Source organism: Neolamprologus brichardi, chromosome 7, assembly GCF_056152115.1.
Source record: "Neolamprologus brichardi isolate AB-2024 chromosome 7, ASM5615211v1, whole genome shotgun sequence".
Classification (NCBI taxonomy): Eukaryota; Metazoa; Chordata; class Actinopteri; order Cichliformes; family Cichlidae; genus Neolamprologus; species Neolamprologus brichardi.
This window is the reverse complement of record NC_142110.1, coordinates 52,864,654-52,889,206: the sequence shown is the minus strand read 5'-3', so window position 1 is coordinate 52,889,206 and position 24,553 is coordinate 52,864,654. Positions and strand designations below refer to the sequence as shown.

Below are 24,553 nucleotides of genomic sequence, written 5' to 3'. Positions count from 1 at the left end.
TCACTACAAGTTCTGGACTCATGCAGCACAAAAAGCGACAAGTGGATCCATGCCATGCCCTCCACAATATGAAAGAGTCATTGAATCCTCTCAGTAGAGGTAAGCCAAGCAATCCAAATAACGATAGTGCAGATACCAACGCCGTTATTGGTTTTGGATCAAGCCTAGCATGAATGGATCGAATCTTTGTTTCTATCCTCTTATCCCTTCGGCAGGAAATCTATGCCATGACTTGTGATGTACGCATAAACTCATTTTAACCCTACGAGGTAACCTGACACGCACCTCCAAAAATGCAAAATGCAGTATCGACAGCACTATCCCTTCTCAGGGTTTTCCTTTAATTTGTCAGCCGCGCGTTGCAAGGAAGGAGGCGCGGTAAGATTTCCCGTCGGCGGATAAAATCCCGTCAGCGCTGATGCCTCTCCCTTTAAGATGCGCAGCTGCGAGTCGCTGGGAAACTGAGGCTGTGCGCTCGTCGGGTCCAAGCAGCGCTTATTTCTTTGTAATAATGATGCCTTCTTTGATCTGATTGGACGGTGAAGGTGCTGCTGGTCTAATATTCGGAAAATATCGGAGATCATAGCTGAGGATCTCTCTGATTCTGGGCCGCGTCGGTCGTTCTGTGGCCCCGATGGAGCTGAAATATCGCTCAGCTTCAAGGACACACTCTTCATCATATTTTTTGAGCGGCTGAATGATTTCTATTGAAAACACACGCTGTGATCAAGGCAAGCAAAGAGAAGAAAACAGCTCGAAAAGCAGCTCGTTGTAATAACCAGTAAATATGCGACGCGTGTCGTGATTTGCTGCGAGAATGTGATCAGACGGGACTCTGGTTTCTCGCTCTGCTGCCTCCGAAAAAGAGTCGCTCATGATGCCTAGGGCTTTGCGGAGACTGGTCCATTTGATGCTGTTCTGTCCTTTATCCAAAGGCCTGCAGGTAGGCTATGGGACTGCACAATGTCAGTCTTTTTGTCTCTAACTGTCCACCAGCAGCATGCACGACTACTGACCAAACCGTCAGTTCACTTCACATGCATGCATGAAAACACACCACCGTAATAAATACAAGTGCAGCGCAATGTATGCTAGTTATCTCTGCGTTATCCTATAGTCAGGTGACAGGCTGCTGGTTCATTCATTGTTTACCTAGATACCCCAGAATTTTGCAGCCACGGGTTCACAGGTTTGCAGTCCATACAGGACTGTAAACGCATGATTTAATAACAGTACAAGTTGGATCATAAAAATTCTTCTTATGCTAATTCTGCTTAGTACTACACTTTTGTGTAGCATTACGTTTTGTGTTAATGCATGTGATGCCGCTCTTCCAGCAGATATCCTATTGCAGAGCATTCAAACCAGTGGTTCCCAGCTGCTGTTTGTAGCCCATTATACAAAAATCAGTAAATAGAGATGCACAAATAGTGATAAGTCTAGGCTGATGTTGATATTTAAAAGAAGAATTTAACTCATAGTTCTGATACAGTTTATTGCTGTTTATTTCCTTATTTATCCTCCCTTTTCTCCCAGACATTTCCATCTTGTATTTTGGACATTAGACAGAGATGTGACAACACACAAACATCAGTCTAAATGTCATCTTATTTATCAGTCTAAAAAATACCAGTGATTGGCTGTATACTGGTACATCTCTAGATCTACAATAGGAAGTCTCTTCTATTCTAATTTACTTGTTTCTTTTAGATGTTTGTTTAAATGCAGTAAGTGGAAACTATTCAGTATTTCCAGAAAAGCAAAGAGAGAAGTAAGTTACTAAACTATTTCCTATTGCGGTGCTATAAAGAAGTATTTGCCCTTGGTTCTTTTTCTTTTTCTGTTTTTTTTTTTTTTTTTTGCATATCTCTCAGACTTAAATGTTTTAGATCCATCAACAGTTTTTAATTTTAGGCAAAGATAACCCAAGTAAATACAAAATGCCGTTTTTAAATGATGATTTTATTCATTAAGGTAAAAAACGACTATATTTAGATGCTACAATCTAAAGAAACAAGAACAGGTGAGGAACAAAGTCACTCACATCTATCAGTTAGGAAAGCTTTGTAAAGCTATTTCTAAGGCTTTGGGACTTGTGTCCAGCATACCAAAATTACTCCAAGAACACATCACGACTCATCCAGGAGGTCACAAAAGAATACAGACCAACAAAAACAGAACTGCAGGCCTCACTTAACTCAGTTAAGGTCAAAGTTCTTGATTCGACAATCAGAGACTGAGGAAAAATGGCGTCCGTTGGTGAGTTCCAAGGAGATGGTAGATGGTGGTAGTGTGATGGTCTGGGGCTGCTCCAGGACTTGGACGACTTTCTATAAGTGATGGAACCACAAATTCTACTCTCGACCAGAAAATCCTGAAGGAGAATTTCCAGCCATCGGTTCGTGCCTTGAAGCTTAAGAGCACCTGTGAAAGGCTCAAAAAGAAAAAAGAAAAAAATGTAGCTTTGGAGTTGCCTTGTTAAAGTCAAAATTGAGAAACTTTGACCTTCAACATGTCAAATGTGGCTGAATTAAAACAATTCTTCAGTTTTCTCCACAGTGATGTGCTGTGAAAGAATCATTGCTAGTTATGGCAAGCGCTTGATTGCAGTTCTTTCTGCCAAGGGTGAAACAGCCAGTTATTAGGTTTAAGGGGTAATTGCTTTCTCGCACAGATCCAGGGAGGCTTGGACAGTATTTTTCTCTTAACAATTGAAATCCACATTTAAAAACTGCATTTTGTATTTCCTCGGTTTGTCTTTGTCTAATATTAGAAATTGTTTAATGATCTGAAACATGCAAGTGTGACAAATCTGCAAATATAAATGTGCAAAATACAAAAAATCAGGAAGTCCTTAGTTTCATGTAGTTGAGTGTCTCAATTCCACCTTAAGGTTGGGTGACCAGCTGTTCATTCATTCATTCACAGCCTGGGTTTAATTAGACTTCTTTTCTTCCTGCCATGCGCCCACTTTCTACCAACCTCCACAGAGTCGCCTTCCAGCTATTAAAGTGAAGTACCTTCTGCTGGCATGGCTGGGCATCCTCGTCATCAGCTGGATCGTCTACATGCAGTATGCCTCCTACTCTGAGCTGTGCCGTGGGCATGTTTGCCACATGGTCATCGTAAGTATTATCTTTGAGTTAAATAAAACTCAGTTACATGGCTTAATCGAATTCAAGCCTATAAATCAAGATAACACAATCACTGGAAAGAGCAGATCTTTTGCTTTTCCCAAGACAAAAACTAAAGAATTCAGAATAAAAACAACAGTATAAATAATAATTTCATAGGTTTTAAAAAGTACATGGCAAGACAGTGGAACAGAGGGACATGAGGTCTGTGTTTTGAGGAAGAGTGCATGGCCAGTGTCTTAAACTTGTGGTACCAGGGTGCTCTTACAGGACACAACCCCACTACCCACCCTTAGAATTGTAACATCAGTTTAACTGTTTGGTCTTAGCTCATTTGACTACAGTTTCACTAACCACATAACAGACAAAATGTGATTGTATGTATTTACATAAATGAAGAAAATGATTTCATACCATGCTAGTTTTGTGCTGCTGAGGTGAGACCCACAGATGTCTAGTTCCCTTCTGTTGCGTTCTGTGTTGGGGACTTGGGGGAAATGTGTCTCCTCGGTCAGGTGATGTCAGGTAAACTGCACATGGTGCTGGGCTCTTTGCTGCTTTGTGACAACGTACTGAATATAACTCAGTGAGTTACTCCATTCTGATGAATTTCATGCACACCACTTTACATGAGTAAGTATAGCATCCTTCTAGGAAAGAAGTAAAACTGGCACTCTCTGATTCCATATCCATGAAAAATCTCAAAGGACATAGCTGGAAATGGGCTTTTTTTCTTTCTTGTCTGCTAATTATAAAGGTACAAATAGTCATAGTCAGCATGCAATTTTTAAACTAATGGAGCAGTTTAAGATAAACTTAAGACTCATTTACTGGTCGTCAAGATCAATGTTTCTTTAGTCCAATAGACCTCTGGTATGTGGATGGGAAAAGCCAGGAATTCCACTGAGATGCTAACTAACCACCTGAACCCAAGTCAAGTGTTTTTCCTGGTGTCAGGTCCATATTTAGAGACACAGACCCAGCCTCAGGATGTCACAAGTTATTGTATTCCCAGTGTTGGTCCCAAGCTTGGATAAATGGGCGGTTTGCATCAGGAAGGGTAAGCGAAACCATCCAATGTAACTGAAAGAAGCTTCATATTTCTCGATGAGCCTTTTTTTTTTCTTTTCTGTAAAACAACCTGTTGAAATCATGCATTCTCTCTGATTCATTAATCCATAACAGAAACATTGAACTTTAACGTTTAAGACACAGTCAGACAGACTTCAAGCATTTCACTGGTCCAGACCACTTAAGATCAAAGTGGGATGCATCTGGCCCACAATGTAAAGTGAGTTTGAAGCCCCTGATCTATGGCAGTCTGAGCAGTACAACCACACTAAAATGCTACTGGACACGCAGAAAGTAGAAGCTCTGCAATGACGTGTTAGAAATGCATGTCTCTCAAAGTCAAAAGGGTAGGCAAGAAGGAGCATGGAAAACAGTTTGTCAGGTTAGGCAAATCTGGTTAGATTCACCTGACCTCTAGCAAAGATATTTTCCCTTTAAGTAAACAGACATTGGAGGGCTAAATATAAAGAGCTCAAGTACTGGATGCATAAATAGAGGCGTATTTCAGTTTCCTGCAATTTCTGTTTTGGTGTCTGCAGTGTGATCATTATAGAAGAGGCATAATATCAGGTTCATCCTGCAAGGCACTATGTGACCAGAGAACGCTAACTCTGCAGCGCTGCATGTCCACCTCCTCCACACATCAGGTAAAACAAACACTCACAACTTACACATGCGTGAAGAATAGCCTTTGAGAGAACAATATATTTCCAAACTCATGTTAGTGCACATCTGTTTTTTTATTTAATCAATAATTTTATTATAGATTGCCTCATAATTTATACTGGAACATGAAAAAACATAACAAACATAACAGCAATTGTAGTAACAAATAAAAAGTAAATCATTTGACATATTTGATACTAATTATAGTATCGATATGACTGTCAGTGTTAAAGGATGTCTATAAAAAACATACTGCAGCCACTAGATTGTCATACACAGTTGTTGTTTTTTTTCAGGGCCATTTCAGGGCTCTAAAGCTGAGTCACCAGCTAACAGTGGCAATCTTGGTTAGCAAGGTACATCCAGTGACTGTATGGGTAGTGGGTGTATCTGATATACCATATTGGTGTTGTTCCTGTGTCATCATAATAGTGATGGTCCAGGATAAATATTGCAATGGTCTAGTCATGATAATTATGTTAATTGTTAGTTATGATATTAAAGTCTAAGGAGCTTGGAAAGAAAAGCTGAAAAACTGAGTATGGAACAAGCAAAGCTTAATACTAAACAATATATATAACTTATATAAACGTATATATAACTTAATATTGCACACATGCAAAATCAAAATTCCAATTAAATAACACATCAGTGGAATTCATTTTTTAAATAAAAATTGTATTTGCAGCCTTCTGAATTAAATTTTATCATTTTATCATTTATCAGATTTTCATCATATTCTCCCACCTGTCCAGAAAGCTCCTGTTTTCTGCCTTTCTTTTTGCCATTTTGGGATAGGTAGCATGGCAGTATTTGCATGGTTGCTATGACTATGGTCAACAGAGGAGAGGGTGCTAATGGGTTCTGTCGTGACTGACACGCCAAAACACCAACAGAGCATTCTGGGAATTGTAGTATTAGCAGTACATGAACTGTATAATACCGGCAGGCCAGCTCTAATAGTAATTTTGTATGGCTTCGTGGGCCAAATGTAATCAGGCTACGGGCCAAATTTAGCCTAAAGAGTTTGACACCTATGCTCTACCTAATCACATGTGCCAAGGTGTGAAGACGGGTGTAGGTCACAATTAGCCAAGGTTTCGGGTGAGCTCATTGTGGAACCTAGCCTCACCCTATCATGTGATTTCCTGAGGTCAGATGGCCCAGGATTAACGCCCACTCACATCCTGAGCCATCTGACCTCAGGAAATCACATCATTAGCCATATCATATATAAAAAAGCTTCTCGGATGAGAGGTGAGATGTCTTCAAGCAACTTAAAGAAGTCCAGGCGCTTTTCTTTCCAAGCTCCTTAGACCTGGATAACTAAGAACCTTCACAGACATATGATATTATAGCTTTGTTAAATAAAAAAAAAACTTGTTTATATAAACACTGTTCTAGAAAAACTTGTAAGCATTTCAAGTGTTTTTTTTTTTTTAAATTAATTTATAAATATAAGAAATATATTATTAAGTTAGGTTAAGTTAGGTTTGCTGTTAGCAAAATTTTGGTTACCTATGTTGGTTTGCTAGTGCTGCTTTTTAATAACATTAGCTAATGTCTTGGCTATGCTAACTGAATGCTAAGACAAAGCCATTGTGATGTTGATCCTGACGTTGTTATTATGATGACGTAGGAACAATACCAGCACGATGATATCAAATCGTGTATGAGTAGCATAAACACAGGTACCTGCTAGCTAAAAAGTGTAAAAGAAAAATATGGGACTTTAACCAAAGAAAACTGAAGACAGGCAAAACAAATAGCCGCACAGCACACAAATGCTCCATAGTACACCGCAATCACAAATACTGTCAATAAGTCCAATTTAATGATTCCAGTTAGCTGAAATGAAGGCTAGCAGACAGCCGCGTATGCCCTCGTGAATTCACTCAGTCAAAGCAGCCATATTCTGAGTAATGTACAACTTAAGCATTATAGTGTTATAGGTAGCTAGTTATTAAGAATGTAGAACTTAGTTATAGAGACAAAATTGTTTTGTTTTGTTTTTCCCTATTTGCTTATTCGTATACATTTCAGGCATTTTAACATGGAGTTCTATAAAGACTGACTTGCTTTGGCAGTAATTCTCTAGTGGCCTTCTGTGGAACTGCACCTCATGAACTGCATTTCACGGCTTCATTTTTCAGGCCCAAAGCTGCTTCTTATACAAGAGAAATGGATTTTGTTTGTTTTGTTTTTTTTTTCCATTAAATGTAGTTGTTTATTATATACTCACTCTCTGGGCAGTAGTTACTTGCTTGCTTGCCAAATCATACTGAACTTTCTATATGTTGATAATACTCACCACACTTGTTAAAATAATAGTTTCTATGTTATTAAGACTTTAATAGATTGTTAACATGACCCCACTCTACACCCCTTATTCAAAAACTCTCCCAGCTGTTGTGTTCAGAGACAGAATGGCACACACTCAAACAAAAAACATAACAAAATTTAAAAATTTTGGACATATTCTTCCTCATCTAACTAAAGTCATATTTTCATATTTGCAGGTATACAATGGACTGTGGAAGGAGAAGCCTGTGGTAATTAAATGTGGCGTTGAAGATCCGGTGAAAACTGACGGAGTGCCCGACTCCATGCTGCGACAGGAGATGAGCCTGTTTGACAAACCCACACGTGGAACCTCGATGGATGAATTTAAAGAGATGCTGCACAGTTTCCTTAAGGTTTCCAGGCCAATAGACTATTTTATAATAACAGTGAACAACTGTCACCACAGAAGTCACATGCTAATAGAAAACTACACATGCCTATTAGGAAACATTGGTTATGCATTAGTGCATCCAAATGAGCTCAGATCTAGAGATCTTTTTATGTTACGTGTTTATACAGGCCAAGATCTTATTGTCAAGTTTTTTTTATATATTTGTATCTACAACACATTTATAACACGCATTCACCTCCTTCCTGCAGGTTAACCTCGGTGAACAGTCATCTTTGAGCACCTTGGTGGACAGAGTCATCACACTTGCTGATGTCAACCAAGATGGCAAAGTGTCACTAGCAGAGGCCAAGTCTATCTGGGCTCTCCTCCAGATCAACGAGTTCCTCCTGATGGTGGCGCTGCAGGAGAAGGAGCACACCCCGAAACTGTTGGGCTTCTGTGGAGATTTGTATGTGACGGAGCGTGTAAGCCACAACTCACTCTACAGGCTCGAGGTGCCAAATTCCCTGCGGTCTATCATCCCAGAGGCCTTGAGCTCCAGCCTGAACCACTGGCTCGCGCCAGCTTGGCCCCGCCGAGCTCGCATCACCATTGGCCTGCTGGAATTTGTGGAAGAGGTCTTCCACGGCTCCTACGGGAGCTTCCTAATATGTGACGCCAATCCTTACCACGTTGGCTACAATTCAAAGTACGACTGCAAGATGGGCAACCTTCGCAGCGTGGCATCAGAAGCTGTTGTGCGGGGATTTTTGAAGGGACGGCGATGTGAGACGAATGCAGACTGCACGTATGGGCGGGACTGCACGGCCACCTGCGATCGGCTGGTGAAGCAGTGTAACACCGAGGTTGTGCAGCCTAATCTTGCTAAAGTGTGCGTGCTGCTGCAGGACTATCTGCTTTTCGGAGCGCCTTCAGACCTTCGTGGGGATCTGGAAAAACAGCTGCGCACCTGTGTGACACTCAGCGGGTTGGCAAGCCAAATGGAGGTTCACCACTCACTAGTGCTCAACAACCTGAAGACGTTACTGTGGAAGAAGATTTCAAACACTCAGTACTCCTGAAAAATGGATGCTCTACTATAAATGAATTGTTACATGAAGACGGGTGGTTTTTGGTTATGACGCTTGCAGTAAATGTTTTAGAGGGTCGTGTTTAATCATGTATTTTCACTCTACACTGACTGTGAATAACAGGAAACTGTGAACTACTGAATATACAATGTGAAGCAGGCTTTATTCCTACTATAATCCCTATCATGCTTTTGTGTTCCAATGGGTCTGTTTGCACATAATATTCTCAGGACACTGCCTGTAACGTTGTTTCTAGGATTCTGGATGTAAATAATCCATTTTTAAAATAAATGAAGCAACATGTTGGATTATTTGTGGTTTCATAGAATTGCTTTTTTCTGTCCTTGGTAACGTGCAATTGGGAGTGGTACAGCTAGAAATATCAGAAGAATATCGCAGCTTATTTTGTATAAATCCATTTGCATCTCAATCAGAGAGTCACCACGTGTAGAATCTTTCTGAAAGGATGACACTTGAACTGCAGACATCGTTGACATTAGGTGTCCCTGATTATGCCACAAAATTGTTGTTCACATAAATGTTTGCAGATGTAATAACATCAATTTCAAGTGACTTGTTCATTGGTCTTCTGAGTACCAGGTCTATGATCTCAGGACTTGTGCCTAGACTTGAAAATGAAAGGAACGCTTTGAAAACACATCACATCTCAATGGGAAAAACAATTATGTGGGATATCTATACCGATATGGACAGGGTGACATGTTAGGAATGAAAGGATGCTGGATCATTTTATGGAAATGAAAATGATCAACCCACTGAGGGCTGAATTCAAAGTAAAAGTCAAAAAAATATGTGGCAGGCTAGTGCATTTGACAAAAATGTAATTGCAGCAACTCTAAATGTTCGGTAGTTTGTATGACCCGCACGTGCATGTGTGAATGCCTGACAACATCAGAGCATGCTCCTAATAAGATGGTAGATAGCGTCCTGAGGGTCTACACCAGGACATCACTGAGCCTCTGAACAGCCTGAGTGCATCCTGGCAGCATGGGATGGACCACTACATAACGTCCTAGATGTTCTATTGGATTTAGGTCAGGTGGGTGTGGGAGCCAGTCAATGGGACCCATGACACCCAGGACCCATGGCAGAAGCATAGAGTCTGATAATGGGTCCAAATGTTCATTTTGGTCCCATTGTAAGGGTGCCTTTGTCTGGGCATCCCTCCTTGGATATGCCTTCCTGAACCATCACTGAACGACCACCAAACTGGTGTTGCTGTTGTTACAGGTAGTATAACGCCCTCCATGGCTTCTCCAGACCCTTTTACATGTGCTCAGGGTAAACCTGGAGTCATCTGTAAAAAAAACCAGGACACTAGTGGTGGACATGATAATTCTGCTATTCTATGGCAAATGCCAATCAGCAACCAGCTCTCCTAGAGTAACTGCCTGTCTCCTGGAAGCTCCTCTATGTTTTTGGGACTGTGCTGGGACACAAAGCAAAGGTACTAGCACAAGTTTAATTGACTTGATGCTACAAGCTGATTTAAAAAATGTTCCTTTGATTTTTTTTTTTGAGCAGTGTATGATAAACAGTAGCACTTGCCCCTAGCTCAGTGCTGTGGCTTTCCCTGCATGTGAAATGTTAATGGTATTCACAGCAAAGATGAAAGTGAGGTGTGACCACTTCAACATCACAGACAGATGAGCGAAGTTACTGAACATTTTTGATGATGCATTACACACCAAATGATCTGCAGCTTTCTAGAAGATCAAAGTGTCGCAGATTACTTTGCACAGTTACTGCACTGGTTAAGGAGGTTCAGTGATCAAACGAGACAGATGCTACATTTCAATTCAAAACTCCCAAACCATTTTTTTAAGAGAGTTATTCCCACAATAGTGGAAGAATATCAGACAACAAGTCTCAATCAGAGAGGATGTCCAACATCTAATCAAATGGTGCGGAAACAACAACCTGGTTCTAAACACTGCCAAAAAAAGGAGATCATTGTAGACTACAGAAGAGCCAAGAAAACAACACTACCACCCCTCCACATAAATGGTGAGGAAGTTGAGATGGTGAATGACATTAAATTCCTGGGCCTACACATAACAAAAGATCTCACATGGACTATTAACAGATCCCACTTAGTGAAGAAAGCACAGCAGAGACTTTTATTCCTAAGAAAACCTAAACCTGGCTCTGACCTGGACCGTCCAAACTGCCCAGGGGATCATTAACCAAACTCCCGAATCTCGACGCGGTCTATGCTAGCCGTTTACAGAAGTGAGCTAGCTGCATCATCAAGGACCCAACCCATCCAGGTCACAGACTTTTTGTACCCCTCCCATCAGGGAAGAGATATAGGGCAATCAGAACCCGCACAAACAGACTAAAGAACAGCTTTTTCCCCAGAGCTGTAGCCTGTGTCACCCCTCCCCCAACACACAATAGCTAACTCTCCTTTACCTCATGTCATGTCTGCTGCTAATGTACAAAGTCATTTACTGGGCATTAATGTTTGCACTAAATTACCACATTGTAAATACTGTTATATTATATTATACTGTTTGCACTCAAATATCATATCAAATCATATTGTAAATAGTAGTATTTTTTTTATTTTTTATTTTATTTACTGTGCTAAGTGCCTTCTTTTTACTTTATATTTTATACTTTTACTACGTTTACTTGGTTATTATGTTACAATGCTGCTTCTTGTTTTATTGCTGCTAGCCTCTGTGAGCTACCAAACAAATTCCATTGTATAACTACAATCACAATAAAGTTCTTAGAGTTTAAAATAAAGGCATGTTTTGCAGGTGAATTCGAAATTGTAAACATTTTTACACACAGGGAAATAATTCAGAAAAAGCTGAAGGATGACTTGCATAAAAACTCAGAGGTTGTAATCTGGGAGGAAAAAATAGTATGATATGACAAAGAAATATAGTTGAAGAAAGGAAGATGTAAACACCTGCATCACTGAATGCATCATATTTAATACACAAGGTAAGGCCATGTAAGTTGCTACACTGAAGTCACGTCAATCCCTCTTGGTAAAGACACCTCAACCAGGGGAGAATGGATGCTCCTCAGAGGACTGACTGACTGACTGACGAATAACAACTCAGGATTGTTCCAGGCATTTAGGCCGTCCAGCACATTGCTCTTTCTGCCAGAAAGCAAGGCCCCCCTATTTGTAAAAGGCCCTGCCCTGCCTCTCTTTGGCTCTAGTTCTGGATCTACTATATACCCTCCTTTAGGTCTGTAAGGAACTTGTATCACAGATGGTCCGGGCTTTGCTTTTAAATTTTGTAGGCCCAGATCCTTTTGTGGTGTTGGCCCTTTGTCGGTGCTAACTGACCCCAAGCTCTGGTCAGCTGGTGAGCTATGTGTGTCTTTATTATGGTAATGAAAATCAGCCAGAGAGCAGATATACTCTTTGGTTGAATTCTGTCCCTGAAATGGTTTTGAAGGCTTCTGACGGATAGTGGGGAGTACTGGCAAAACAGATGGTCTTTGAATCTGCTTTCTGGAGTGGAGCTGATCTTCTTTAGTACTTGGACACACACTCTCATGATGGCTTGGAGCATCAACTAAAGACTTGCTATTCTTCCTGGGGGATGATGACACAGGGAACGCAGAGAATGCACTGGATGTGGATATAGGAAACTTCTCTGAACATGGTCTTGGGGTTTCTGTCCAGCTCCTTTTATCTTTGAAGAAGGTTTTCTCTGCAAAGGTCAGCAAAGATTAATTAAAGCAAAGAAAGTAACCCATATATCCTAAAACATGAGTGAGAGATTTTGAAAGCATTATATTACACTAGTGTATGTTTAGGCAGGGACATGGCACTTAAAGAATCCTGAGGAAAAAAGTGTTTTAAAACCTTAAAACTTTAATAGAAGTTCGGTAACACGTTATAATACCACCACCAAGGGGCCCAAAGATGTAATTCTCCTGTAAATAAATGGAATTTCAATGTATAATTATTTGAAATTATAATGTAATTATATTTACCTACAAATACATACTAGAATAAGGGTGTAACAAGTCAGGTTTTTAGATACAAAGAACTAATTAAACTGCATGTAAATGTAAGAACTGTGTAAGTAATTTCATGGTAATTTTGCAGAAAAACTAACAATTTAAACTGTAAATCTGGGAATGTTGGGGCGTAAACTTTTTGGAGTGTGAGCAATATTATGGAATGAATAAATCTTGCCCTTTTACATCTTTATTTAACATTCATTATGCCGGTACATTTTCTGTTATTCAACTGTCCTTTGATTTACCTATAAAAATGTGATGAAGACTGTTCTCCCTTACCAACTTGCAAAAAAAATAAATAAATAAACATTGCCAGAATTTGCAGGCCCATGTTACTTTACAATAATTGAGCCAAGTCTAATTTTTTTCTCTCTCACAATCCCTGTTAAAATGTAACTTTTAAAAGCGGTGCACAGGAAAGGAGTGTCTCCTTTTCTGTAAAATACTGGAAGTTAGGAAATATTAAACCATTCCACAATACATCTCTGCAACAAACTTACAATGTAAGCTAGGGGAAACTTTGTTTTTTTTGCAAAATTAAGAAGAAATCTTGCAGTACTTAAAATTATATATATATATATATATATATATATATATATATATATATATATATATATATATATATATATATATATATATATATATATATACCAGGCTATACAGCAATGACATTGGGATGTCGTTCGGGCTGGAGAAGTGTAGTCGGATGGTAACAAAGAGAGGGAAGGTAGTCAGAACTGAGGGGATTGAACTACCAGAAGGCAACATTGCAGACATAGAGGACAGTTACAAGTACCTGGGGATCCCGCAGGCGAATGGGAACCATGAAGAGGCCGCTAGGAAAGCTGCAACCACCAAGTACCTGCAGAGGGTCAGGCAAGTCCTGAGGAGTCAGTTGAACAGTAAGAACAAGATGCGGGCCATCAACACGTACGCCCTGCCCGTGATCAGGTACCCTGCTGGGGTAATAGGCTGGCCAAAGGAGGAGATAGAAGCCACTGACATAAAGACAAGAAAGCTCCTTACCATGCATGGAGGGTTTCACCCCAAGTCTAGCACCCTGAGGCTGTACGCTAAGCGGAAGGAAGGGGGCCGGGGATTGGTGAGTGTCAGCACCACCGTCCAGGATGAGACAACGAACATCCAAGAATACATCACGAAGATGACCCCAACTGACAGCGTGCTCAGTGAATACCTCAGGCAGCTGAAACCCAAGAAAGAGGAGGGAGACGAGGAACCATCATGGAAGGACAGGCCCCTGCACGGTATGTACCACCGGCAGATAGAGGAGGTGGCTGATATCCAGAAATCCTACCAGTGGCTGGACAAAGCTGGACTGAAAGATAGCACAGAGGCACTAATCATGGCAGCACAAGAACAAGCTCTGAGTACAAGATCCATAGAGGCTGGGGTCTATCACACCAGGCAAGACCCCAGGTGCAGGCTGTGTAAAGATGCCCCAGAGACAATCCAGCACATAACAGCAGGGTGCAAGATGCTAGCAGGCAAGGCATACATGGAACGCCATAACCAAGTGGCCGGCATAGTGTACAGGAACATCTGTGCCGAGTATAACCTGGAAGTCCCGAGGTCAAAATGGGAATTGCCCCCAAGGGTGGTGGAGAATGACCGAGCTAAGATCCTGTGGGACTTCCAGATACAGACGGACAAAATGGTGGTGGCTAACCAACCGGATAGTGGTGGTAGACAAACAGAAGAAGACGGCCGTAGTGATCGATGTAGCGGTTCCGAATGACAGCAACATCAGGAAGAAGGAACACGAGAAGCTGGAGAAATACCAAGGGCTCAGAGAAGAGCTCAAGAGGATGTGGAGGGTGAAGGTAACGGTGGTCCCCGTGGTAATCGGAGCACTAGGTGCGGTGACTCCCAAGCTAGGCGAGTGGCTCCAGCAGATCCCGGGACTAACATCGGAGATCTCTGTCCAGAAGAGCGCAGTCCTGGGAACAGCTAAGATACTGCGCAGGACCCTCAAGCTCCCAGGCCTCTGGTAGAGGACCCGAGCTTGAAGGATAAACCGCCCGCAGGGGCGTGCTGGGTGTTTTATATATATATATATACATATATGCGTAGTAAGTCTATATATATATGTAGAGAGAGAGACTTACTACACATTATTTCTTCTTTCCCATAAACCACATAAATTATAACTTTATAAATTTACTACTTAAAAATACCTACAGAATACTTTGCACATCCTTTTCCTGTAAAACACCCACAGTTTAGGCACTATTTAAAATAGTTTATCCACTATTTACCTACGATGTAAGTACTTCTTGTTTCCTATAAAATATGTAAAGTTATGCAGTGTTTACAATTCCTTTTATGCCGTTTTTAAAAGTACTTACATGTACTTACAGTAGTATTCTTTGTTTTTTGTAAGAAAAATAAATAAATAAAAATAAAAACTGTCACCCTCTTATTCTAGTGTAGCCCCCTTTAGATATGTGTGGTTAAATATAATTACGTTGTAATTTCAAATGAAATGCATTGAAATTCAATTTAATTACAGAGGAATTACACTCTCAGTCATAGTCAATTTGACTGACAATTCTGTAGTGCTTATGTCCCGGTAATTAACTGAAATACAGTTAACTTAACATAGGTGCCCTGAGCAGTTGAAAGAAAGCTTCCAAGTTTGTCTCTACAAGAAGGACTTCCATTAAGGTACTCCTTCTTAACATTAAAAACATCGCATTTACCCCACTGGCACTGATACCGGAAGATGACCTCGATGATGTCTTTTAACTGTTGATCGTCGCTGAATTTGATCATGTTCTCCACATGTGCACACAGGAACCGTGGGATGTCATCTGGCTGCGCCAGGAGAGCTGCTCTGGATAAACTCTCCAGCAAACTTTTTAATCCATGAGGTGTGGAATTACTTGCGTCCATCCTTGATAGATAGTGGTATCTTTTCCGAAAACAGTTTGGGAAAAACTAGTCCTCCGGAAATGTGTTGCGCTTGTGTTAGGAGCAGAGTTTTTGCTGTTGTCATGGAGAGAGATGACCGAGTTCTAGAATAACCAGAGCATTTGTCAGCGTATAAGTGTGCTGATATTGAAGAAGAGGTTATTCACAGTGCACACAGTCACTGCATAGTTTTACAACTATACATGATATTTACACTAAATAAATACATGGGAAAGGCACCTGCTTCAAGGTGCACAGATTATCCTCGCTATGAATGGAATTTAGACTTTCTTTGTCAGAGCATTTTCCCCTGGCTTTGCAATACCACCAAATTGAATTAATAGATAATTAAACACACATACTCACCGTAATTAAAGCTACAGATTGTAAACCACTTGGTGTGGAAAAAGCGACCGTTTCTCATTTGATCAAATAATACGGTGATGAGCCGTATGGGAATACAGGGAATTACGAGGAACCCCAAAGGCAGCATCAGCTGGGTTCCAAACCAGATGGAGGCTGGGCGACGCGCTGTACACTGGCTTCTGCTGCTTAACAACACAGGGAGGACAACACACACACATACTGTAGAGCAGTGGACTGTGGGCTCCGTCGTAACGCTGGGCGCTGCTATGCTAAGTAGATATCATTGCTGGTAAGATAAAGTCTATCATGAGTTGAGGCTTAGTGTCTCTAACCTGGCTCCGAGCCATACGTTAGCCGAATGAAGTTTGACAGGCTAACGTCGGGTTTAGCTCCCTTTAAGGAGCTAGCAGTGTTGGCTACAAGTGCCGCCTGCCTCTAGCTGCCAGCTCGAGAGAACCGCTAGCTGCTCGAAGCTGATAGTTAAATATTGTGACCAGCCGGTTAACACGCTAGCTGTCAAGCCTGGGATGGTCAAGCGTTATCTTGCTCAGTAACGTGTACGTCTGAGGGCATCCCTTTGCTCTATTTGGTAAGCGAGCTGACCGCAGAGAAATGGCTTTCATTTGTTAATTGGCCGTTTAAGCCAGCAATGCGTACTTCATTGTATTTGAACACCGTTAGCTCGCCGGCGTCGGATTACTGCACCCTGTGGCACAGCGGTGCCCTGGCCAGAGGCGTCACACATCGCGTTTCGCATAATGAGTGATCAGTATGTCAAGGTTCAAGTCGAGCAAATGAAATCATTTGGTGAAGATGCAGAGAAAGAGGGAGTGGATACAGAAGAGCAGGTGCCGGGCTCCTCTCCTTCTGCCTCTGTCTCACCAGATCATCCCACCGGCACAGATGCATCCAGCACCTCTCTTCCCTGCAAACAAACAGGTAAAAGTCGCAGTAAGCCGGGCAGAGAGGACAAGAGACACACTTCTGATGTGGCATCGCAAGGCTCTGTAGTTTCCTCTGAGAAAAACTTAAACAGACTGGGGTATGAGCGGACGCTTCAAGTCAAGGGAACTGGAAAGATACTGCAGCGGAAGTCAGAGCCCAATGGCAACTATGTCACCATCCACACATCCAAAAACATGGAAGAGATGCGCAGAGAGGAGGGATTCAAGCTTGCAAAGAAGAGGAGACCTGTGACGGTAGACACTTCAAAAGCCAAAACCTCTCTGGAGGCACTGAAGATAAGCATCAAGCAGCTAAAGTGGAAAGAGGTGTGTTACAAATGGACTGTCTTCTTATGGTGTCCCGTGTGCTGTGTAGGTTTTACTCTTGTGGTAACAGGACAGCTGGTGTAGCCAAGCACCAGTTAATGGAAACATCCAAAGGGAAGCCCAAACATCAGCTTCATTTAGGTGGCTGCCCATGTGTAACAACTGGTTTCTTACTGTTGTGTAAGCACGAGCCAACAAGAACCGTGTCTGAAGTATTCAGTTCTACCTTAATCCACCGCCTGGCATCTCTAGTCACTTCTTAGTTGTGCCAGAACTGGTGTGGCTGGTGGATCCTTTAACTGAGGCTTCTGGTTTTCACTTTGTGCTGAACCACTACAAGTTAGAATACTTTATTTTACTCTGTGTTTAATAGCTGTCCCAAAAGAATCCTATAATTGTAACTACTGCTGCTTTTAACCATTACCGCAGTGGACAGTCTTCTCTTCACTTTTCCAGCTCTGCCATTTTGGACGTACCTCTGTGAATAAATATAAGTCACAAAACTTATATTTATTCAGATGATGGACTGAATCTGTGTAGGAGTGTTTGAGGTTGTAAAAAAAACTGAGGAAACAGATGACAACAGCAGAACTGATGCAGGAATAAGTGGATTCCTAAAGACAGGCGACTGTTGTCAGTGCTTGCTGGTGTATATTTTTCACTGCTAAATGCACTTTTTAAAAAAAGAAATGTCATGTGGATTTTTTACCAGCGGCGACAACAAGGCTTGTGTTGTTTTTCCTTTTCTGAGTCATGTCTCCCTGCCTGTGTGCGTGTGTCATCATGGCAAAATGTACTCCTGGAGGCACTGACTGTACCAGGAACTACGAAGATGGTATTCAGTAATTTGGCTAGTATTTATACTTCTATTTATGGTTATATTCGTAACATAAACATGTTACAAAAGCACAAGATAAACTCAGAGATCTGATGAGGTGGGTAGCGGAGAGTTGTTTTAGACCAGGATATGTATTTCAATGTGCATATTAGACAAATATGTAGGAATGCTTTCTTGCATTTGCACAATATCTCTAAAATTAGAAACATCCTGCCTAGAGTGATGCTGAAAAACTAGTTCATGCATTTTTTTTTTTACTTCTAGGCTGGACTACTGTAATTTAATTCAGGGTCGTGGGGGGTCTGGAGTTAACCCAACCCCAATAACTGCATGACTTTGGACTGTGGGAGGAAGCAGGAGTACCCGGAGAGAACCCATGCAAATACAGGGAGAACATGCAGACTCCACACAAAAAGGCCCCAGCCAGGTGGTGGAGTTGAACTCAGGAGCGTCTTGCTGTGAGGCAACAGTGCTAACCACATTATTATCAGACTCCCCTAAAAACTTACTGAAAAGCCTTCAGTTGATCCAAAATGCTGCACCAAGAGTACTGACAGGGACTAGAAACAGAGAGCATATTTCTCCCCTGTTGGCTTCCCTTCATTGGCTTCCTGTTAAATCCAGAATCAAATTAAAAATCCTGCTCCTGACATACAAGTTCTTGAATAATCAGGCCCCATCTTGTCTTAAGGACCTTATTGCAATGCATCATCCCTATAGAGTTCTTTGCTCTAAGACTGCAGGCTTACTCGTCATTGTAGAGTATTTAAAAGTAGAAGGGGAGGCAGAGCCTTCAGCTTTCAGGCCCCTCTTCACTGGAACCAGCTCCCAGTTTGGATTTGGGAGAGAGACACCCTCTCTTCTTTTAAAATTAGGCTTGAAACTTTCCTTTTTGATAAAGCTTGTAGTTGGTGTTGGATCAGGTGACCCTGAACCTTTCCTTAGTTATGCTAGGCTGCTGGGGGTTTCCCATGATGCACTGAGTGTTTCTTGTTCACTCACCTTTTCAACGCTGTGCTTACACACCAGTCTGCATTTAATCATTAGTTATTATTAATATAATGCTTTCAGTGGATTTCTTTTGTCCTGTCTCCCTCACCTCACCCCCAACTGGTTGTGGCAGATGGCTGTCCCTCCCTGAGCTTGGTTCTGTCAGAGATTTCTTCCTGTTAAAAGGGCTGCTTTTGTGATTTAGCACTACAGAAATAAAACTGAAGTGAATTAAGAACCAGTTTTAAACTGCCAAAATGTATCAGAATCTGATTCAGTCTCCTCCCTTTTAACAGGAAGAAATCTCTGGACTAGGATCAGGGAGGGGCAGCCATCTGTGAGTGGCTAGAGGGGAGGAAGAATATACTTCTTATTTTTTTTCCTTCTTATATCTCTATAAACAGTTGTAAAAGAGTGGCTTCACATTATTGGCGGTTTTCTACTTACTTTCTATACTGTCATAAAATTCAGAGGCAGACAGATGCACCACATTTAATAGAGCAGGCGTTTACCAACTCCACCCACCCTGTTGTTACATCTGGTTCCCTGTGACTTTGTCCAATTCACCAAAAAGAAATTCAAGTTGACTTTTCCTCATTTTGCCACTGTAGAGATCTTGGAAAGTGAAAAAACTTGAGCATCAAGTGGTGCAGTTCTGCCCGAAGAGCCTAACTTGAATGAAAGGTTTAATGCTTTTATTACATCTTGTTGCCTGGCAGCCGCTTTTTTCAGTTGTTTCGTGGACCAAAATCAGTAAATTGGCTAACTGGTAACTGCAAAGTATAATCACTTTTTATCCTATAACTATTAAGATGCTACGAAACAGGATTGCCATCAATTTCACCAGGAGCCTGAGAATTTCAGTCCACATGGGTCCGATGTATGAAATTACAGCGGGTGGCTGTTGATGTGTTCTAATTGACAGCTTTCAAACATTTATGTGCAGCCTACTTGATCCCATTCTTCTTAATCTGAGCTGTAAACACCATCTGTTAATTTTGAATGTGATGCAATTAATACCTGCTATCAGGCGTTATTACCCATCTTTCATTATGCATGACAGGTGAAAAAAGACAATTCGATGAGACAGGCGAAATAAACGCTCCCCTTAGCCACGGCAACCGAGCAGCAACGCTTACAGCTCCTGCAGAAAATGACAGACAGAAGGCCTATACATTACCACACCTGGTCCGCACCGTAACCCCCAACAAAGCCGGTGGTGCTTTAGATCTTGTGTCATTTTGAAAGTAGCTGTCAACCACTCTGAAGGGGCTGAAACTGAAGCAGGCAGGCTGGTTTTGCCATTATTGAATAAACACCCTTTCAGTGAGTTGTAAGACACGTAACTTTATGAAATTTGTTTCAGCAACACGTTGAAATATATTTCATAAAGTTTGTCAACATTTTAGAGACTGATGAGGCTTTTAAGGTGCATCCAGATTGCCACGTCTCTACATCTGCACTGTCAGCTGACTTTCAGCATATGGCATTCTCTTAAACAGTGGGAAATCATTAGCCTTAAATAGCTCCTCTAATCCAATCAACTTTTAGTCCTCTTTGTGGAAGAGAGGATGGCAGCGTGAGGGTCAGCTTGGAATATTAGACTAATGACCGTACATGTCAACATATGCGTGGGATTTTCATGAGGATGCCACAGACTAAGCTGACGTTCTGAATCGATGCGTATGGATTTCAAAATACTTCACACCTAAAGGCTTCCTTGGAGCTTCTGTTGGAAACTATAAATGCTGTTTACTCGAGGCATGACAGATTGGGTGCAACTTGAAATATCTATGTTGCAGCAACCTATAAGCCAAGTTTATTTTTCCCCCATTAAAAAGTGGTTCTGAAAGCTAACTTTTCCCATACGTCACATGCTAACCAGTCCATGCAAACACAAGAGGGCTATTTTTATGGTGTGATCCCTGCTCTAAATAATTTGACCTCACTTCTCTGGCATCTGTGTGGCAGGGTTTAGAACCGGTCACTCTGTTTCTCACTAAGTCCTTAATTAGATATTTATCTTGCAGCGAGGCAGCAGAGTGGGTCAAGTCAAAGTTGAATTTAGGCTGTGTTTGATTTATCAGATGTGACGAATCTTTACAATAAGTAAGAGACTTTAAGGGCTGAAAAACTAAAGATTGTGCACATAATTCATTCTCAGACTGATTGTTTGTTCATCTTGCTTTTATGTAGCTTTTTTATTGTTAGGTAGTGCTGTGCGATAGTGCAGATTTTATGTAAAAATAAATACATGGCCAGTATTGCTGGTACCACTGCCAATACCGATACTTTTAACTTATAAAGTTGGCTTATGTTGAGTCAATACAAAAGGTTTTAGACATTTTTCATAGTGCATGTTTGAGGTGTATTTTTTCATTTCCAAAAAAACAATTTATGTAACACAATTCAGTGGGCTATCAATCTATCATGTTAGCGTCAATCCAATACCAATACCAATACCAGCACTGGTGTGTACTAATACTGCTACTATCTACTATTATCAATACCTGGATGGATTCCCCACACCTCTGCTGCGTGGCTTCTGTGTGGTTTGGAGTGTGTGCGTGAGAATGAGCAGATGAGGTGTAAAGGACAAAACTGTCCTTTACCCTGTGCCAGCAGGATTTCCTCGCTGTGTAAATCCTCTTAATAGTATCACTTCTCCTCCTCTTTCCCAGCTCTTCACAACATAACACGCACTTACCTGCCATCTTTGGGCAAGATTATCCCCGTTTTCTCGGTTCACTGCGAGGACAAAACACCTTCCTAATGTCCTAAGTAGTCCTAATAGATTAGCCTTCGTTCTTGTTTGCAAACACGAGTTCCTTAATGAACTGTTCTCGTCATTCTGTATGTTTTCAGCCCTCTGTTATGTCTCCCTTTCACTGTTCTTTCTTGCTTTTTCCCCCCCTCAGTTTCCTTTAGGAAGGCGAACAGCCTGTGATATCTACTGGCACGGCGTTTCCTTTCATGACAATGAAAATATCGTCTCAGGGCAGGTCAACAAGTTCCCAGGTATTTCACAGACTCTTCCTCTCACTTCTTCTTATCTTGCTACAACCTGCAGCAAATCACATATTATTTATTGCAGTATGGATTCAGGATTCTGTTATCATAACCAGGTTATAGTGTTGTCCTACATTACCCCAGGCACTTTATTCTGAGCCTACAAGGGTTGTTAAAATGGTTAATAGTCTTTCTCTGCAATCATTCTGCTTATTGTGAAACTGGTTACATTTACTGAACAATTTACACTCACTGTCAACAACGTGCTGGAAATACTCCTCAGAGAGATTGGTCCACATTGCTGTTTGAGTACACTGAACTCATTTTCTCGTTCAAGAAACCAGTTTGAGGATATTTGAGGTTTATGACATGAAGCTTTATCCTGCTGGAAGCAGGCACCAGAAGGTGGGTAAATGGTGGTAATAACAGGCTGGACATGGTCAGCGAGAATACTCAGGTAGGCTGTGGTGCCCAAAGAGTGCTAAGAAAATATTACCCACACCATTACACCACCAGCAACAGCTTGAACTTGATATGAACCAGGATTGATACATGTTTTCATGGTGTTTACACCAAATTCTGACCTCCAGCAGGTCACTGGGGTGGATGTTTTTGACTCATCAGACCAGGCGACATTTTTCCAACCTGCTGTTGTCCAATTTTGTTGAGCGCATGTGAATTTTAGCTTCAGTTTCCTGTTCTTAGCTTACACAAATGCCACATGTTGTGGTCTTCTGCTGCATTTAGTGCATACAGGGATGTTCTTCTGCATACCTTGGTTGTAACTAGTAATTTGAGTTCATTGCCTTCCTATCAGCTCAATACTGTGTTGGAAAATGATTAAAATCACCTTTCTTTCCCTGGCTGTCTATATGACTGAATGCACTGATTTGCTCCCATGCGATTGGCTAGTTAGATATTGGTGTTAATGAGCAGTTGAGGAGGTGCACCTAACAAAGTGACCAGTGAGTGTAAATCGTGCCAATCGTGTATTCAGTTTCTTATGTAAAACTGTCCGTGCAGGAATGATCGAAATGCTGCGAAAGATCAACCTCAGCAGAGCAGTTCGGACTATGCAGGAGTTGTTCCCAGAAGAATACGACTTCTATCCCCGTTCCTGGATCCTGCCTGAGGAGTACCAACAGTTTACCACACAGGTACGTTCAAAATAAATGAAAGAAAATTGACACAAATAAAAATGATGACACTGGATATGAAAACAGTTGTTGAGCGTCTTTAACTGTTTTTCTGTGTAACTATAGAAGGGGAAACATGGAAGCTATGTGTGGCTAGCTTCTTTCAGTGAGCTAAAGTCATGTGAATATGATGACAAAAGGTGAGAAATGGAAATTGGAGTTCTTCCAAGATATAATGTTTATACTTTAATCTGGTAAATTGAGTCCAGAAACCTCTTCTCATGTGGGGAAGTAGCAATAATAGTGTCTTGTTTGAAATAAGAAGCAAGGGGGCAATTTAGTTTGCTTGTGTTAATAATAAAGCTAAAAGAGACAGATGAGCTGTTATTACCATAAACCAAAACTAGATGTTGGTCAAAATGAGAGAAAGTCAAATGGGTAGGTTGAGTCAGCTGCAAAGGCAGACCACAGCAGGCCTTGTAGAAGCATACCAGTGATAAGTGTAGTAGTAGCTGTATTAATTTTAGTGCACCAGGTGTCCTACAAAGTGAGTCCAAACACAGCAGCAATGACCTCAATAAATTTATTGAAATGAGTCTTCTTTACCTTTTGGGAATGGCTTTAAAATACAAATACAGATGATCGGTTCACTCATGGATGACTCAGTGTTTCTTTCAAGTTCTCCAAGTTAGTCCAAGTGATGAACACAGATGCTGACCTTATGTAGTCTACTCATATTTTTTCTTGGTTTTGTAAATAAAAATGTGTGTTTTATTATCTGCATGTACTGTTTATGCAATATTAAGATATACAGGAATATCTGATTACAAAAAAGTTGTATTTTCTTCCAAAATATTAAAATATTAAAATAGTTTGATGATGTATTCAGATGAATACGTGGTCAGTTCTTCTAATTGAGATTTCATTGCAACTGTATGTTATGTCCAGCAGAGGGCACCAGAATATTGCTTTTTATCTTATTATAAAACCTTTAGGCCATGACTCAGTATTATAAAACAAATCAGGCTGAAGACAAATGTATAGTGAAGACAAATAATAATTCACTGAAAGATTGAATATTCATCTTTTAGGTAGAGGTGAAAGGATTGGTAGTGCAGGTAAATGGAAATAAAGTATCTGAATTTCACGAGTGGGACCACGCCTCCAAACACGTTCCTTCCGGTTTTTATCTATATATGATCCCCCAGTTCTACAAGGTGTTCGTTCTTGTTTACGTGCCCCACCTTCCCTCCCCTTTTCACTTCTTCCACTTCTTCACTTCTATTTGGTACATGGGGATCTGCCAGGCCCGGGAGCCGCCGCCAGTCCCCTTCAAGGCCTTCCCCAAACCACAGC

At 41.1% G+C, this 24,553-nt stretch overlaps 3 protein-coding genes across 3 annotated transcripts in view; 2 read left to right on the top strand and 1 right to left on the bottom strand.

The window, feature by feature from the left end:
- The first annotated feature begins 429 nt into the window (after positions 1-429).
- dipk1b (divergent protein kinase domain 1B) lies at positions 430-8,938 on the top strand. Its single transcript, XM_006796825.2, has 5 exons — positions 430-943; positions 2,991-3,125; positions 4,745-4,852; positions 7,391-7,567; positions 7,815-8,938. Exons 1-5 carry the CDS (start codon positions 875-877, stop codon positions 8,625-8,627), a joined length of 1,302 nt encoding a protein of 433 aa, XP_006796888.2. The 5' UTR covers positions 430-874; the 3' UTR covers positions 8,628-8,938.
- A 2,647-nt stretch (positions 8,939-11,585) lies between these two features.
- On the bottom strand, positions 11,586-15,695 carry LOC102779948 (uncharacterized). Its single transcript, XM_006796824.3, has 2 exons — positions 15,377-15,695; positions 11,586-12,340 (listed from the first exon to the last, which is right to left on the bottom strand). The coding sequence occupies exons 1-2, from the start codon at positions 15,567-15,569 to the stop codon at positions 11,634-11,636; spliced, it is 900 nt and encodes a 299-aa protein (XP_006796887.2). The 5' UTR covers positions 15,570-15,695; the 3' UTR covers positions 11,586-11,633.
- Positions 15,696-16,082: 387 nt separating this feature from the next.
- Positions 16,083-24,553, top strand: part of ttll11 (tubulin tyrosine ligase-like family, member 11) — a 29,172-nt gene continuing 20,701 nt past the window's right edge. Inside the window, exons 1-3 of the mRNA XM_087843831.1 lie at positions 16,083-17,224; positions 21,971-22,070; positions 23,085-23,218. Coding sequence (XP_087699957.1) covers positions 16,712-17,224; positions 21,971-22,070; positions 23,085-23,218 — 747 coding nt within the window. The 5' untranslated portion in view covers positions 16,083-16,711. The remainder of the gene's footprint in view (positions 17,225-21,970; positions 22,071-23,084; positions 23,219-24,553) is intronic.